General features: G+C 49.6%; 5 protein-coding genes across 5 annotated transcripts; 3 read left to right on the top strand and 2 right to left on the bottom strand.

Moving 5' to 3' along the window:
• Positions 1 to 367: 367 nt before the first annotated feature.
• Positions 368 to 832, bottom strand: BU24DRAFT_414247 (uncharacterized protein; the record flags this gene model as incomplete). Its single annotated transcript, XM_033526207.1, has 1 exon — positions 368 to 832. One exon carries the CDS (start codon positions 830 to 832, stop codon positions 368 to 370), a length of 465 nt encoding a protein of 154 aa, XP_033379035.1.
• Positions 833 to 3,196: 2,364 nt separating this feature from the next.
• On the top strand, positions 3,197 to 4,329 carry BU24DRAFT_414245 (uncharacterized protein; the record flags this gene model as incomplete). The annotated part of the gene is made up of 3 exons (XM_033526206.1): positions 3,197 to 3,476; positions 3,810 to 3,886; positions 3,949 to 4,329. 3 exons carry the CDS (start codon positions 3,197 to 3,199, stop codon positions 4,327 to 4,329), a joined length of 738 nt encoding a protein of 245 aa, XP_033379034.1.
• A 365-nt stretch (positions 4,330 to 4,694) lies between these two features.
• On the top strand, positions 4,695 to 5,969 carry BU24DRAFT_63355 (uncharacterized protein). Its single transcript, XM_033534491.1, has 3 exons — positions 4,695 to 5,148; positions 5,276 to 5,333; positions 5,391 to 5,969. The coding sequence occupies exons 1-3, from the start codon at positions 5,140 to 5,142 to the stop codon at positions 5,852 to 5,854; spliced, it is 531 nt and encodes a 176-aa protein (XP_033379033.1). The 5' UTR covers positions 4,695 to 5,139; the 3' UTR covers positions 5,855 to 5,969.
• Positions 5,970 to 6,863: 894 nt separating this feature from the next.
• On the bottom strand, positions 6,864 to 10,050 carry BU24DRAFT_454992 (uncharacterized protein; the record flags this gene model as incomplete). Its single annotated transcript, XM_033531348.1, has 6 exons — positions 9,560 to 10,050; positions 9,343 to 9,503; positions 9,048 to 9,294; positions 8,934 to 8,991; positions 8,831 to 8,891; positions 6,864 to 8,715 (listed from the first exon to the last, which is right to left on the bottom strand). Exons 1-6 carry the CDS (start codon positions 9,722 to 9,724, stop codon positions 6,864 to 6,866), a joined length of 2,544 nt encoding a protein of 847 aa, XP_033379032.1. The 5' UTR covers positions 9,725 to 10,050.
• Positions 10,051 to 10,095: 45 nt separating this feature from the next.
• Positions 10,096 to 11,010, top strand: BU24DRAFT_467291 (uncharacterized protein; the record flags this gene model as incomplete). The annotated part of the gene is made up of 3 exons (XM_033532434.1): positions 10,096 to 10,170; positions 10,247 to 10,347; positions 10,443 to 11,010. The coding sequence occupies 3 exons, from the start codon at positions 10,096 to 10,098 to the stop codon at positions 11,008 to 11,010; spliced, it is 744 nt and encodes a 247-aa protein (XP_033379031.1).
• Positions 11,011 to 13,886: the final 2,876 nt, after the last annotated feature.

The raw sequence follows: 13,886 nt of genomic DNA, 5'->3' as shown, positions 1-13,886 counted from the left end.
TCAGTCGCATCTTAGTCCAAACCCCCCCAGCTGCTGATGCATTTGGAGGCCAGGGTAACCTGCGTGACTCGGTCAGTGCAACCCATTGGGCGCTCCGGCCCATGCATTCCAGGCTCCCTCTGTAGGCAGCTGGAGGTGCTTGGATATAGACGGTAGACACCTTCTTTATGCTCAAAAGTCTCCGAACCGTCTGCAGGCCAGCAACGCGAGTTAGCGAATCCAACTCGTACTTCTCTGGGGTGCAAGCAGTATCATGAACCCATGCCTCCTTCACTATCCTTGCCATGGCCACTGTATGCCAGTATTTCGTAGAATCTGTAGCGCCACTCAGGCAGGAAGTGACGAGTCCTATGCTGCCAGAAGAAACCTATTCTTTGGCAGCTGCCGACACGGTAACTCCGGCACTATAGTCCTCGCGCAAGAGTGGATCGGAGCCAGCTGAAGCTATGTGGCCTGTCTTCTGGTCGCCAGTACTATATGTGGCGATGACAGAGACAATGCGTGGCTGTTGTTGTCCAGTTGGTGGGTTAGCACTGAGCGCCTTGATCCACCGAGCAAGTCTCGCATAGTCGGTTGTAGGAGAAAAGTTGAATTGGGCTGGTAGGGGCATGCCGTAATATTCGTCGCAAGCCCAAGCATCATCGTCATGCTCCTCGTCCTCGTCCTCGTCCTCGTCCTCATCATCTTCATCTTCATCCTCATCCTCATCCTCATCCTCATTCTCGTCCTTATCATATTCATCCTCCTTCTCAATCTCCTTCTGGCTGGCAGCAAATGAGGACTTGGCTTCAGCCACTGTTGTATCGAAGACGTCGCGACCAGTTGGTATCATGTTGACCTTGATGGATTGGAAGTTCAGAATAGCAAGCAGAGATGGCGTGCTTTGGACGGTTCTTGAAGGTCTGAACTGTAGGGTTTAGAAGGTGGAGGATTTCAAGTCGAGGGTCGAAGATCGAGGGCCTGAAGCGGAGGGCGGAAGGTTGGGCGAGGTGAGAGTCTAGGTTATTCGGTAGGAGAAAGTGAAGGTGAGAGTTAAGGCGATGGTGGGGAGCAGGTCTCTAGGGAACTGCTAGGTCACGTGAGGCGTGGGGACTCATCTGCAGCAGCTGATAATGGAAGGAAACGAAATGTTCCCCATATTGGTGCGTGGACGAACAGGCCAGGCTAGCAGGTAGGGCTGATTGGAGCAAAGAGGCGAGCTGTCGTTGGCGGGAGAGGGAGTACCCGTTTGCGGCCACGATTCAGTAGAGATTCCGTCTGTAAAACGAGCTCCTGATTCCAAACCCCAAGCCAGCCGCACGGCACGGAGGCCATGGCCCAGCGCCTCAGCCGTAACGCGGACATGTTGGTGGGCAAAGATTCTGCCAATGGAACCATAATCGCCCGCCTCTACTTCGCCTTCGTAGAAGGGATATTGGTTGACGAGCGCGGGCTGGCTCTCGTGTTCTTCGTGGGGCTTGGTGAGGGCCTGCTTCTCGATGGTGTGCGTGGCATGGCTTCATGGAACGACGGTATTGTTGCCAGCAACGATGCGGAGAGCTGGATCGATGTTCATAATGCTCTCGTACGCCAGGTCCCTTTTGAGAATGATGAGGATCTTAAGACGGACGAGGATGAAGTAGCTCCATATAGTTTCAGGGCCTCAGAACGCATCTTCTTTCGTTCCCTTTTTCTACAATGTGCCATCTTCTACTTCCCATGCATCTATCCTGCATAGGTATAGCCAGAGATGACGCCAGCTCCAGCAGTAACTTCAGTCACCTCGAGGGGGTCTGTACCATCTATGACATGAGTGCGTGGCCAGACCTTATCAATGGTAGTCGCGCGATAGAACTAGCTCCCCTACTCTGCCGGTGAATCGAATGTTGAACGGTTCCGACGATCCAGAACATGTGAAAAGTAGCAAAAGCCTCCTTTTCACTCCCGACGCCATCCCGGAGCAGATCCCACTGATCCCAATCGCCGAATAGAATTGCCTAATTGTTCTCTGTCCAGGAGTCAATGTTGGGACGATTCGAATGGTCCGAACATGTCCCCAGGTGGAAAGGAGGGAAAGGCTCCTTTTCACTCTCGAGGCCCTCCCTGCGCAGATCCCACGGATCCGAGTCGCCGAATAGAATCTCATGCCCCGTCTCTACCAGTAAACCGATTCTAGGATGATTCGAATGATCCGAACATGCTGCAGGCGAGTGAAGGTTTCGAAAAATTCAGAATTCCAACCGTTTCAAAGGTGGCAGAAGGCTCCTTGGAGGTCGGCGCCCATCACGGGCAAATACCACGGGTCCGAATTGCCGAATATTGCATTCTGCTTCTCAGCGGGGGAGTCAAACATCTAGTCCTTTGCATCTATCTGGAATCCAGCGCAGGGAGGCAGTGAGGCCGAGCACCTGTTGTTCGGCCCGCCCGGATATGGTTTGCCAGGTGGCGGTTGATGTTGCAAGGGAAGGCTACCAAGATCCAGGTGCTCCTCGGAATATAGGAACTCAGGCGCCGCGAGCGCTGTGCTGCGGTGAACGCCTTGATCTCTACGGTGTGGTCAATGGAGTAGAGGTGCGTGATGGCAATGATGAGGTACTTGTCGAGTAGGGTTGCGAGCCACCCTTCGGCTCGCGTCCAACCCGGCGGGTGAGTCTTTCTCTTGTGACGCCTGCATGACTCCAGGCTTCGGTGGTTGGAGGCATTCACCCTACCAGCCCATTGGCAGTGAGCGGCACCCACCGGCAGTAGTGGGTGGTAATAGCCTCGCGGCGCTAAGGTAGTGAGAGAATGGCAAAAGGGTGGTGTATGATGGAAACCAAGACGACGGAGACCAGGACGAAGGAGAAGAGGACGGAGACGGATGGATGGAGACGACATAGAACCGCCCGTGCGCCATTGCTTGGCATTGCCTGCACTTCTGCTACTGGTAGTCGCAGAGCTACTAGGCCCAAGCCGCTCTGTTGACTGGCCACTGTAGTACTGGGCCAGCAGCATCTAGTTGCTCTTTCCATATTCTAGATAACCCTACTTACCCCAAGAAAATGGTACAGCCATCCATCACTAGCTGTAACAGCACCAGGAAGTGGATCAAAAGCGATCAAGATAATGCAGGCTCGGCAGAATCCTTTTGTCCTTTAGAGATCGATTGAAGGGATCGATTGCATGGATCGATTGTGAGACTTCAGACGCCGATGACGACGTTCAATGGGACGACCTTATGGAGGTGGCCAATGAACTCAAAAAACTCGATAATGGGCGCCTCTGTTCCTCTAGTGAGCAGAGCTTGGAGTCTCATGAAGACACCCGAGCGAGGACGACAATGCGCCGTACCTATCGTGGAGGAGCACCACCCCCAGATCGTATCCTAGCTCCGATTACGGGTCAAGCAACCTTCAGACCTTCGACGTCACTCGGCTATACCGCAAACAGATCTGACGAATTCCGAGGTGAAGGCGCTGGCATTCCTACCAACAACATGGAGGATGCGGAGGGAGAAAGTTAGATGGGACAATCGTTACTGCTTTTGGATTGCAGGCACCAGGAAGAAGTGATTCAAACTTCTTTAGATGGTGTCTTCCTCTGGAGAGAATTTTAATCATAAGGAAAATCCGGTACCACTGCTTGAGAGGGGCCTTGGCTTTTGTGTAGGCACACTCATGGGTATCTATTATCCTCTTTTCATTGCCAGGAATTATTCACAATTCTTGGAGCCGGAGTACGGGGTATTGCAAAGTCTTTTCCGATCCTATCCCTGAAGGACAGAGCGAAAGCCTTCTTCACAATCATCTTTTCGGCAATTCTCTACTCCTCTTTCTACTATACCCAGCCAGCGCCACGCCATCTCGCTACTGTCTCTCTCTATCAGCCCTCTACACTACTCTCTTGGGGCTCTGCTCGGGATGCAATCGTACGTCTTTCTCACTCTCGCCTCCTATTCACTCACCCCAAGAGCTAACCACCTTCACTAAGATCCTCCTTCGTAGTACGGGACTCACGGACGGCAATGCGTCCCCCCGTCTCCCCGCACACCCCGCGGAGGGGGTTGTCAAGGGCGCCTCCAGCGCCAGAGCAAGCGCCCCAGGAGCCCCATCCTCCAGCAAGCCCTCTAAAGTCGCCAAAACACCCAAGTCCACCTCCCGCACAACTACCGGAAAAGGTCAGGTCGCAACGGCACTGCCACTCCTCGCTCCAAACTCACCTCAGACGAAGACGCCGATCCGATCGACGGACTCCTGGCAGACCCCGGCAGCTTCTCCAGGGAGGCAGTTAAGCGTACTCTCCCGAAGAGCGGAGGCGAGCTTCAAAGCGCGTACTCCTCGATTTGTTGGATCGTTCATCACCATTGGTTGACATCCTACACCGGGAGACTGATGGCCGCAGACGGGGACGGTGTACATGAAATATCTTTGTACAGTACTTGGCAAGTAGGAAGGGAATACGTTTCATGCCAGCTGTTATCAATGCGTCGACGGTAGACGGTGGGGTGTGTTGTGATCGCAGCTCCCCTTCATGTACACCTTCCTAGTATCCATCTCAACCGTGAGTAACGTTGATATCATGCCAACTTTGCAACCGAGCGCAACTTACACCGCTAACGAGAGATGTACCCTTCCGAGCAGGTAAGGGTTACAATCACGTGTAATAATTCCTAGACTTGCCTTTATGGACAGTCTTGCCTTTACCTTCAACGTCCTTTACCCATCCATTTACTTCTTTAAACAGGTAAGAATTGCTAGTAATCTACTAGTATATAAAGCTTCAAACAGTAAACCGCCCACCTAATCTCACTAATCTTCCGACACTTCACTCAAAGATCAACGCAAAAAGACTCCTTCCTATCAACATCACCTAAGGTTGAATTGTCCGTCAAGCTTTCACGGCGTTAGGAAGGTCCTTGCCATCTAACCTCACTTTCGTCTTAAACACTTAATTCTGCTAAAAGCTTAAGATTACTTATTCTCCCTCCTCTTCCTTCTTCCTTCTTCCTTCTTCTGACAAACCCAAGTCGAGCATCCCAAACGAGCGTCCACGAAGCCAAAGGTGGAACAGCACAGAGAACGCCGCAAGTTCGAGATACAAAGTCTACATAATCACAAATATTACAGCTACAACATACGTATAACAACAAAAATACGTAAATATAAGTAAAGGTGTGGCACGATGGAGTCTGTAAGTTCACACATGCAAGCAGGTAGCAGGGCATGTATTAGGGACCTGCAGCAACTGCGCAGTCCCTCTAAAACCCACCTTCACTACTAGTAATTCTAGCAGTGCGCCTTTATTAACAGACCTCTAGAATGCTGTTCTACCTGGCCCTTTGCAGAATTCTATAGTAGATAATACGTCAGAGCTTAGTATGTTTTGCGCCCTACTTTACAAGATAGTAAGTCTAATACTAATTAAACCTATAGGCTCTCATCGTGAACCACGCGATGCGACTCAGCCTGTCCCACAGCCTTCCCAAGGAACCACGAATCGTTACGAATTCATTCACCTTGCAGAGCCTAGGCAAGAGGGACAGAGTATTTATTCCAGCTGTAATAGCACTCGAGACTGGATCGACAACGATCAAGAAGATGCGAGCTCTGCAGATTCTTTATGTCCTTCAGAGATCGATTGTGAGACTTCGGACGTCGATGAGGACGTTAACTGGGACGACCTTATGGAGGTGACCAATGAAATTGAAGAACTCGACAATGTGCGCCTCTGTTCCCCTAGTGAGCAGAGGTTAGAGTCTCGTGAAGACATCCGAGCAAGGACGCCAATTTCCCGTTCTGATAGAGAAGGAGCGCCATTCCCCAACCGTGTGGTAGACCCAATTACACGGAAGGCAGTCTTTAGACCCTCAACACCATTCAATGAAACCGCCCTCTGATCTGACGATTTTTGGAGTGAGAGTGCCGACATTCCTATCAATAACCCCAAGGACACGGAGGGAAAAGAAATAATAAGATGATCACTGCCTTTGGATTACAGGCACTGGGAGGAGGTGATTCAGACTTCTTTGGATGGTGAATCTTTCTCTGGAGGAAATTTCGCTCACGAGTGAGGTTTGTTACTACAGTTTAACAAAGGCCTTTGCTTTTATGTAGGCGCACTTATGGATGCCTACTTATCATACGGCACTGTGTATAATCTTCTTTTCGTGGCCGAAAATTATTTCACAATTCGTTAGAGGCGGAGGACGGAGTATTACAAAGTCCTTTTTAATCCAAATGTTTCTTTCTACAAAGAATATATGTTAGTGTTTGGCTTCCCTAAGCTGAGGAAAAGGAATCTGTAAAACGATCGTTCCTAAAGATAATGCTAACCTTCACAGACATTCCATTCATCTGGGCAGCAGCGGAAGAACACACTAATCAAGCGTACGGTATCGTCAAGACAGCTTGACAAAGCCAACTTTTGAGAGTAGGATGCCTAACAGTCGATCACCATCAATCCTTCTGGAGGTACTTTGTGGGGACAATGCCAACTAATAAGCATACTTGGTCAGAGCACACATTCTACTATCTATCAAGTTCCTTAATTCCACTAAAGGTTCACGGAAAGTTTACTTTCTGTCCACCTCTTTAACCAAGGGAATCAGCCAAGCTTAATGGTACATAGCGCTTTGCATTAGGTGCAATCCCATGCTGCTAAACGTTCTTGCGCAAAATCATCTAGAAATTGCTGTGCTCGTCGGTGGCGCCCAGCATGCTGATTGTGAGAGCCCCTCCATCCTGGCGTACCTATCCTCAGTAATGGGTAGGTCATCCACGCCCCTTCTCGGAAGGGCTTGCTGGCCTGGTGTAGTCGTACGCAGAACGACTGAAAGTAGCACCTAGAAGTTTCGCGACCGGACAAACATTAGTAAAGTCTCCTAAAGTAGGTGTTCCAGAGAGGGCCTAGCGTCCATGTCCTGAAATAGCCTTGATAAGTGCATATGCTGCAGAGTTCTTAGGATCACTACTGCAGAGGTAATGATACTCGTCAATCACGATGCGGTTAAAGGCGAAAATATGTAGGGGCGGGCAGTATGACATCCAGTCACCATCCCGACTAGTGTTTGTACGCTTAGGCTTCGTGGTATCTGTTCCTTGGACGGGCGCCATTTGCGAGTTGTGGTCGCTACCCTTGTAGGATTGATAGGCACTGCCGTGTTGGGGTTTCAAAGGTACAACGCCCTTGAAGCCTGGTTGCTTAAGGCGGGCCTCTAGTGCCTCCTTCTTGCCTCGCTTGAACAATCTGACTCCCTCTTGCACAAGTTCTTGTACCCGACTTGGAATCTCTGAATTGACATAATTAAGCCATGAATTAAAAGCCCGTTTTTCCTGTTTTAGTGCTAGTTTAGGCATGGTAGTGAAGTCTGCAAGCTGCCTAACGTACTTATCATCAGCAAGGACATTCCATGGCACAATGACGACTCGACTGTTTTGAATATCAGCGATTGTCGTCCGTCTTAGGTCTTCCATGCTCCCTATTGCCCGCACGCCCATTTGAGAGCATCGAGTCTTCCCTAAGAACTTAACGAACTCGTCTTGCCATCGCCTATAGAGAGTCTGAGGACAAACTACTAGAGTAGCAGCCGTCGAGACCAAGCCTAGCGGGTCTGTAAAACCTTGATCAGGAACACCGTAAACCTCGTCAATCTCATACTCCCGCTGTATAAGCGCAATAGTCGTGACTGTCTTTCCAAACGAAGGCAAATCAGCCAGAATACCACCGCGGATGACAGTCTTGTGTTGAATGCGGACATCTGCTCTCCAGTGCAGCTGAGCGTCAATGGCTTCCTCGGTTTCTTGAATTGCCAAAGTCTTCCCCTTTTCTTGATCGATAATCCAAGATAGAGACTTTTCTTGGGACGTGGAAAGGTCATGCTTCAAAGAGAGATTGCCGGTATAAGGCGTTTGTGATGAGCGGCTTTGTAGTTGAAAGCCCTTAGGAGCTTCACGTGCTGACTCATCTACGTGGTCCGATATCAACCTCCACGCTGCTGTATAGCCATGCTGGGTTTCAGTATGACTCCGTGCGCGATGTAACAAGGCGGCGATATTGAAAATCATCTGAAGGCGCCCCTTGCTATCTTCTCTCAGCGCTTGATGTGTAAATATGGACCCGCGTGGTCGTAATCTGCGTTCAAACTCTGCAATAGCTTCTTCATCCACCTGTGCAATTGCTTCTCCTTTGCCATTTATGCTGTATAACGGTCTGGGGATAGAAGGCGCACAGTCGCACATCGGCTCTAGAGCGCATGCTGTAATGTCTGACCATTCTGAGAAGCCACGTATTATCCTCGCGTATTCTAATGCCCATGAATGCGTAGCAAGGCTAAAAGCTCCTTCAACGTCTGGTATCGTCACCTCCAAGATTGGTATTGACTGGTCACAGCGACGGACTTCCTTCGCTGCAAAGGCAGAGACCAATGCTGTTGTTCGTTCAATAGGTGGAACAGCGGGCGTTAGCCTCAGGTCAACTCGTTGCGAATTCTCAGTACTCTCAACACTGATATTATGAGATGTTCTGTGGGTTGACCATGGTCTCCATGTAGAAGCGCAACGAGCGATCACTCTGCACGGTCTGTCGAGTCTTGCATGATGGCAACGATCGCTAAAGATGAAGGTAAAGTGTTGCCTATGGCTGTGATTCCTAATCCTGTACTGGTTGAACCCTCCTTCGCCTTCCCTCTGCTGTCTGTCAAAACCTTCTATCTGCCTAACACAGGCGATTGAGCAATTTTCACCTGTCTGCCCTTCAGCCCTAGGAAGTCCAGAGTCTAATCTCAGCGCAGTCCTCGCACAGCACTAGAGGATGATTTGTAGGTGTTCTAAGCACAGGTTAGTTAAGTCCAAGAATGCTGTAGTTTAGAACATACGCTACGTAATTGAGAATAAGCTGTAGATCTATGACAGTTGGCAACAAATGATGGTCGCTGACTATAATAGAGTACGTAGAGTCACAGTAGGTAATATACCCACCAGCCCTCGTTGTTAAATCAGGTGGAATGTGCAGTGGTTCGCTTCCATGGCGTTTGAACTAGAGATATCTATCAGCTGCTGCTCTACTACTCTTCCATGGTCAATAGCACTTACAGTATCTGCTTCAATCCTAAGCTGTGTAACTTTCTCATAACGGTCTCTGCCGTTCTCCCACACTATCACATCAACGTTCCTGTTGATAACAGCCTCATCAATCACAGTCCGCTCAGGTTCGTTGAGCGGTTTATAGATCAAGTCGACATATTCAGTGTTGTCGGCGTCAACCATAGTGAAGGTCTTAGGCCAGAGTCTGATCTTAGCGCACTTCTTGCACAGCACGAGGGGATGATTTGTAGGTGTTCTAAGCACAGGTTAGTTAAGTCTAAGAATGCTGTAGTCCAGAACATACGCTACGTAGTCAAGAACAAGCTGTAGATCTATGACAGTTGGCAGCAAATGGTGGTCGCTGACTCCAATACAGTACATAGAGTTGTAGCAGGTAATATACCCACCAAGCCTCTTTATCGAAGTGTGTGGAATGTGCAGGGGGGCGCTTCCATGGCGTTTGAACTAGGTATATCTATTAGCTGCTGCTCTACTACTCTTCCATGGTTAGTAGCACTTACGGTGTCTATGTAGATCCCAAGCTCTGTGACTTTCTCATCACAGTATCTGCCGTTCTTAAACACTTTGTCCTCAACGTCCCTGTAAATAACAGCCCTATCAACCACAGTCCAATCGGGTTCGTCAAGAGGTTCATAGATCAAGTAGGCTTCTTCACACTTGACCATGGTGATTTCGTTGGCTAGGTTAGTTGATTTGGTTGGCTGAAATGTTTCGTTTCCTGGGTTGTAGGAGGAAATATGAGGCAAGGTAAGCTTAAAGGTTGGGACTAGTCGTGATATCGATGTCTTATACTCTAGCAGCGGAGCCGGTGAACGGGAAATTCAGAGAGGTAGCGAAATAGTTGGTGAGAAAGTAGTGAGCAAGTGAGAGGGCAGTGAGCAAGTGAGAGTAGCAAGTGAGAGTAAGATAGGCGAGCAAGCGAGAGTGGTGAACAAGCGAGAGTGGTGAGCAAGTGAGAGTGGTGAGCAAGTGAGAGAGTGGAGGGTTAGGCCTCTGCGCTGGGAACTACAAGCCCGGCATCCTCATAAGCCCTCTTATGGTCGACCTTGATCTTCCCGACTCGGTTGCGGACCACGCCGGGCGTGGCACCGACGACGGATGCGATCTCCGCGTGCTTGCAGGCACCAATTGAGCTCCAACGTTACTCGAGGCGATGATAAGAGAAACGAGCCTTTAAACGTTGATAGTTAAGCGGGGCGCTGGATGAGCGACGTACCGAGCTGGCATCAAGAGACTTTCTAGGAAATATCCCGGAAGCCCAGAGAACTGCCTCACAGTCACAGAAGACGTGAGCGCAGAGTTATGGAAATTGGAACCTACAGCTAAGCAGACACTAGCCGCAGAGTCTTTATCTGCAGTTCCTATACATGGCTAATATGATAGCGCTGTCCATAATGAACCCCTTGAGGGTCATAGAAGCGCATCTAGTATTAAGGCAAGCGACTACGATGTCGAGCATAGCGGCTACACTACAGAAACGGCCGCGAGCACCGACTTCCTCCCGGGATCAGCATACAGCTCTCTAAGGGATGTTCACCACCGCAAGCGTGTTCGCGAAGAGAGCCAGTTTGACTCATCTACACACGAAGTTCTCAGGTACTACTCGTCATCGCCTGAAGATGATTTCAATGAGGTACCTGCCATTCACCGTGGCGCAAGCCGAGAGGAGGTATTTCTTCAAACTGTCCAATACGTCAGAGATGAGTTCCCCGATGTCCCCATCATGGACAGACTCGTTGAACATGTGCGAGACAGCTTGGTTCGTCGAGTCTCCGAGAATCCTCAATCTGAGAGACTCCACCACAGCAGTAACAGCCAGAGCCCCGACACCTCCGAGTTGAACGATGAGTTGGTATACCTTGCATCCGACGAGGAGGAGCACCCCATCGACTCCCCAGCCTCTGGAGACTCCTTCTCCGCCATGATGATGGTGTTGGATCTGCGGTGTTGAACGTGATCGTGACGCGCTGGCCCGACGGTATCTTCATGTCCACTCTGACAGGATATGGGAGACCACAATCCACGAGGCTCAATCGCAGTGTAGCAAATCGATCCCAGCATTTAGAGCTCATCCCTGGCTCCGTCGCGCTCTACTATATAAGTCCTGACTTTGAATGCAGTCTGTGCGCAATTGCTTGGCACTGGGTGCACTTCTGCTACTACTAGTCGCAGAACTGCCATGCAACAAAAGAGCAGTAGCTGCTATCAACCTCAATATAAGTTACTCTATTAGAGAAACTGCTATCGACAAACCCAGAGACTAGAGTCTCTATGGCCAGCATGGCAAAGCCTGTGTACATCAGCCTTACTATAGTTGCTAGGAACTGATCCTAGAGAAGATAGTAAAAGGCGCCAACCTACAACTAGGTGCCCGGCTGTGGTCTCGATGGAAGGAACATTCGGTGTTCGCCCTTGTGGCCAAGCGTACCGACTGGACCTGGTGTGGGTATATTTTTGCCTTTTTTCCCCTCTTCTTAGATTCCTATATAGAGAGCGTAGATATTCTTAAACCCCAACGTATACAGAGCTAGTGTCTCGCTCACCTACCTAGACAATATCACCCTCATTCATAACTAACCGTCCACGCGTTCAGTTCCATCCTACCTGAACTCACCGAGGCAAGGAAGCAAGACAGGGGTGGGATAGTCGAAAGCTGGTGTGTGGAGAGATGGGGTGGGGAGAGGGTGAGGCGAGAATAGAGGGAGAGAGTAGAGGGATAGAAGGGAGAGAGTAGGGAGAGAGTAGGGAGAGAGTAGGGAGAGAGTTGGGAGAGAGTTGATACTAGGGGAACTGAGCCAGATGTGCGGGAGCAATATAGTTAGATAGGTAGGGCAGCTGCTATAGTCATTATCACGGCCGATTATCACGGTATATAGAGAATCGTACAGCCGAACGTTGCTACAGCAAAGGTTGCTCTGATTTGACCAGGAGAGCTCGTATTAAAGTCGTAAAACAGTTCACTAAGAACCTTAAATAAGCAATAATATTCCGATCAATCCCACCTCGAACTCGACACGATATCAACTCAATATCAACTGTCTTACTAGTTATTTTTATTGGGTGTATAGTACGACTTTGCCTCAGAACCCATTTTTAGTAGACACACGGTAATATCTATTTGCCTAATATACTCCTATTTATAGCTGTTTAGTAAATATCTACTAGTAGTATCACTTTTAATACTTATTGAGTTTAGATCTTTTCAGACAGATCCATACCTAGGTAATGTAGATCCCGAAGTTATTAGTAATTAGTAGCATAAGCGGTTGTTGTTTCGTAGCTACACGGATGGATGTGAGACGTGATTGGGTAGGGCCATCAGGCACAATCGAGTGAGAGGAATAACAGGATATATATTCGGTAGTGGATAGAGACAAATCCTTAGGGTGTGAGGATTCGTACGAGTGATAGCTATATATACTGTTCTACAAGTCCCGTGTACGGACCGACCTATATCCGGATAGATCCCGGGAGGTATTCAGTAGGAGGATTGAGATGGATCGTTACAATGGATCGGCCGTCGCACAGTATAGATCTGCCTCAGTTGTTGGTTGGTCAACTGCACAGTATAGGACTGCCTTAGTTGTTGATAATTTAGTATAGATCTACCCTTGTCGTTATTTTCTAGGCTACACGATATACAGCTGCCTTAATTGTTGCTTTTGATAGCTTTTCCCTTGGTCATTATATTTGTTCGGTAGACGCACTCCCTGGGAAGATCTCACATATCTACGTCTTGGAATACAAGGGCCTGCCTTTTCTCTACTAGGGTACTGAAAATTATAAACATTCCATGATCTGAACCCTACCCGAAAGTTTGAAAAGGTCGACGGAAGGCGGGAGATCCCGTCTGGCTGTAGACGCCCGCCTTGGGTAGGTCCCAGACATTTGCGACTCGGGATATAAGGCCCTGTCTTTGGTCTACCGGAGGACGAAAAATCAGAAAGATCCCATGATCCGAACATGGAAAAACGCAGAGGTGAAAAGGTCAAGTGTCAAAAGTCGAAAGTCGAAGAGGGGGCATCACCTGGGCAGATCCCACGAATCGGAGCGTGGAGATGGGAAGATGGTCAGTGTATCTGCTCAGGAATTGCAAATCCGAAAGATCCCATGATACGAACATGAGAAAAATGACGATTCCTGCCATGGATGAGCTGGCTACCCCCTTTCCGCCTCTCACCACCACGCGTAGAGCCGGGCAACTACATTTTCTGACGCTGTGCTCTGTCTGTGACTCCTAATGGCAGCCATTACTCTTCTCTATTCATAACGTTTGAGCTAAGAACAAATCACTCTGTATTGACCATACGAACACTTATACAGATAATACAGCGTTGTTACTGCCGCAAGCACCCCCGCCTGAGTTGCGAGACCCAGGCTCCGTCGGCCTCCCACCCCCACGCTGCCCACCGTAGGCCTTCTTCATCTCCTTCCTCCCCTCCTCCACCCTATTCTTGGAGCCTTGGGGGCGCCCAATGCGGGCGCCCGGTCTTGCTCGTGACTTGCGGGGCGTTGGGGGACGCCGCGGGAGGTTGCAGGCCACTTCAGAGCGACGGCATCGGCCACACGTCGCTCCAACGTTACCCAGCATAAGAGACCTCTTGAATTCACGGCAGACCACTCCTAAACCTGTACACCGGGCGCACGGAGCGGACGCAACCTCTCCAAAAAGGTCATCAGCTTCAATCAGGTCAGCGTACAGCTTCTGTTGCTTCGGCCGTACGCTAGAAGTGGCCGCCAACCGATCCAAAGCCCGGCCCAGAGCAATCCGTGGATCTGCCAGCATCTCTTTCTTGTCTTCCTCCTTTTCGCCATCCTCTTCTTCAT

Source organism: Aaosphaeria arxii (genome assembly GCF_010015735.1).
Source record: "Aaosphaeria arxii CBS 175.79 unplaced genomic scaffold BU24scaffold_11, whole genome shotgun sequence".
Classification (NCBI taxonomy): Eukaryota; Fungi; Ascomycota; class Dothideomycetes; order Pleosporales; genus Aaosphaeria; species Aaosphaeria arxii.
Note: the sequence above shows the minus strand (reverse complement) of the source record. Positions and strands in the feature narration are given on the sequence as shown.

What these genes read in the sequence shown, in the direction of transcription:
- BU24DRAFT_63355 (XM_033534491.1), top strand. An exon ending in AGATAATACGTCAGAGCTTA is followed by an intron (nt 5,334 to 5,390) that starts GTATGTTTTGCG and finishes TTAAACCTATAG; the next exon opens with GCTCTCATCGTGAACCACGC.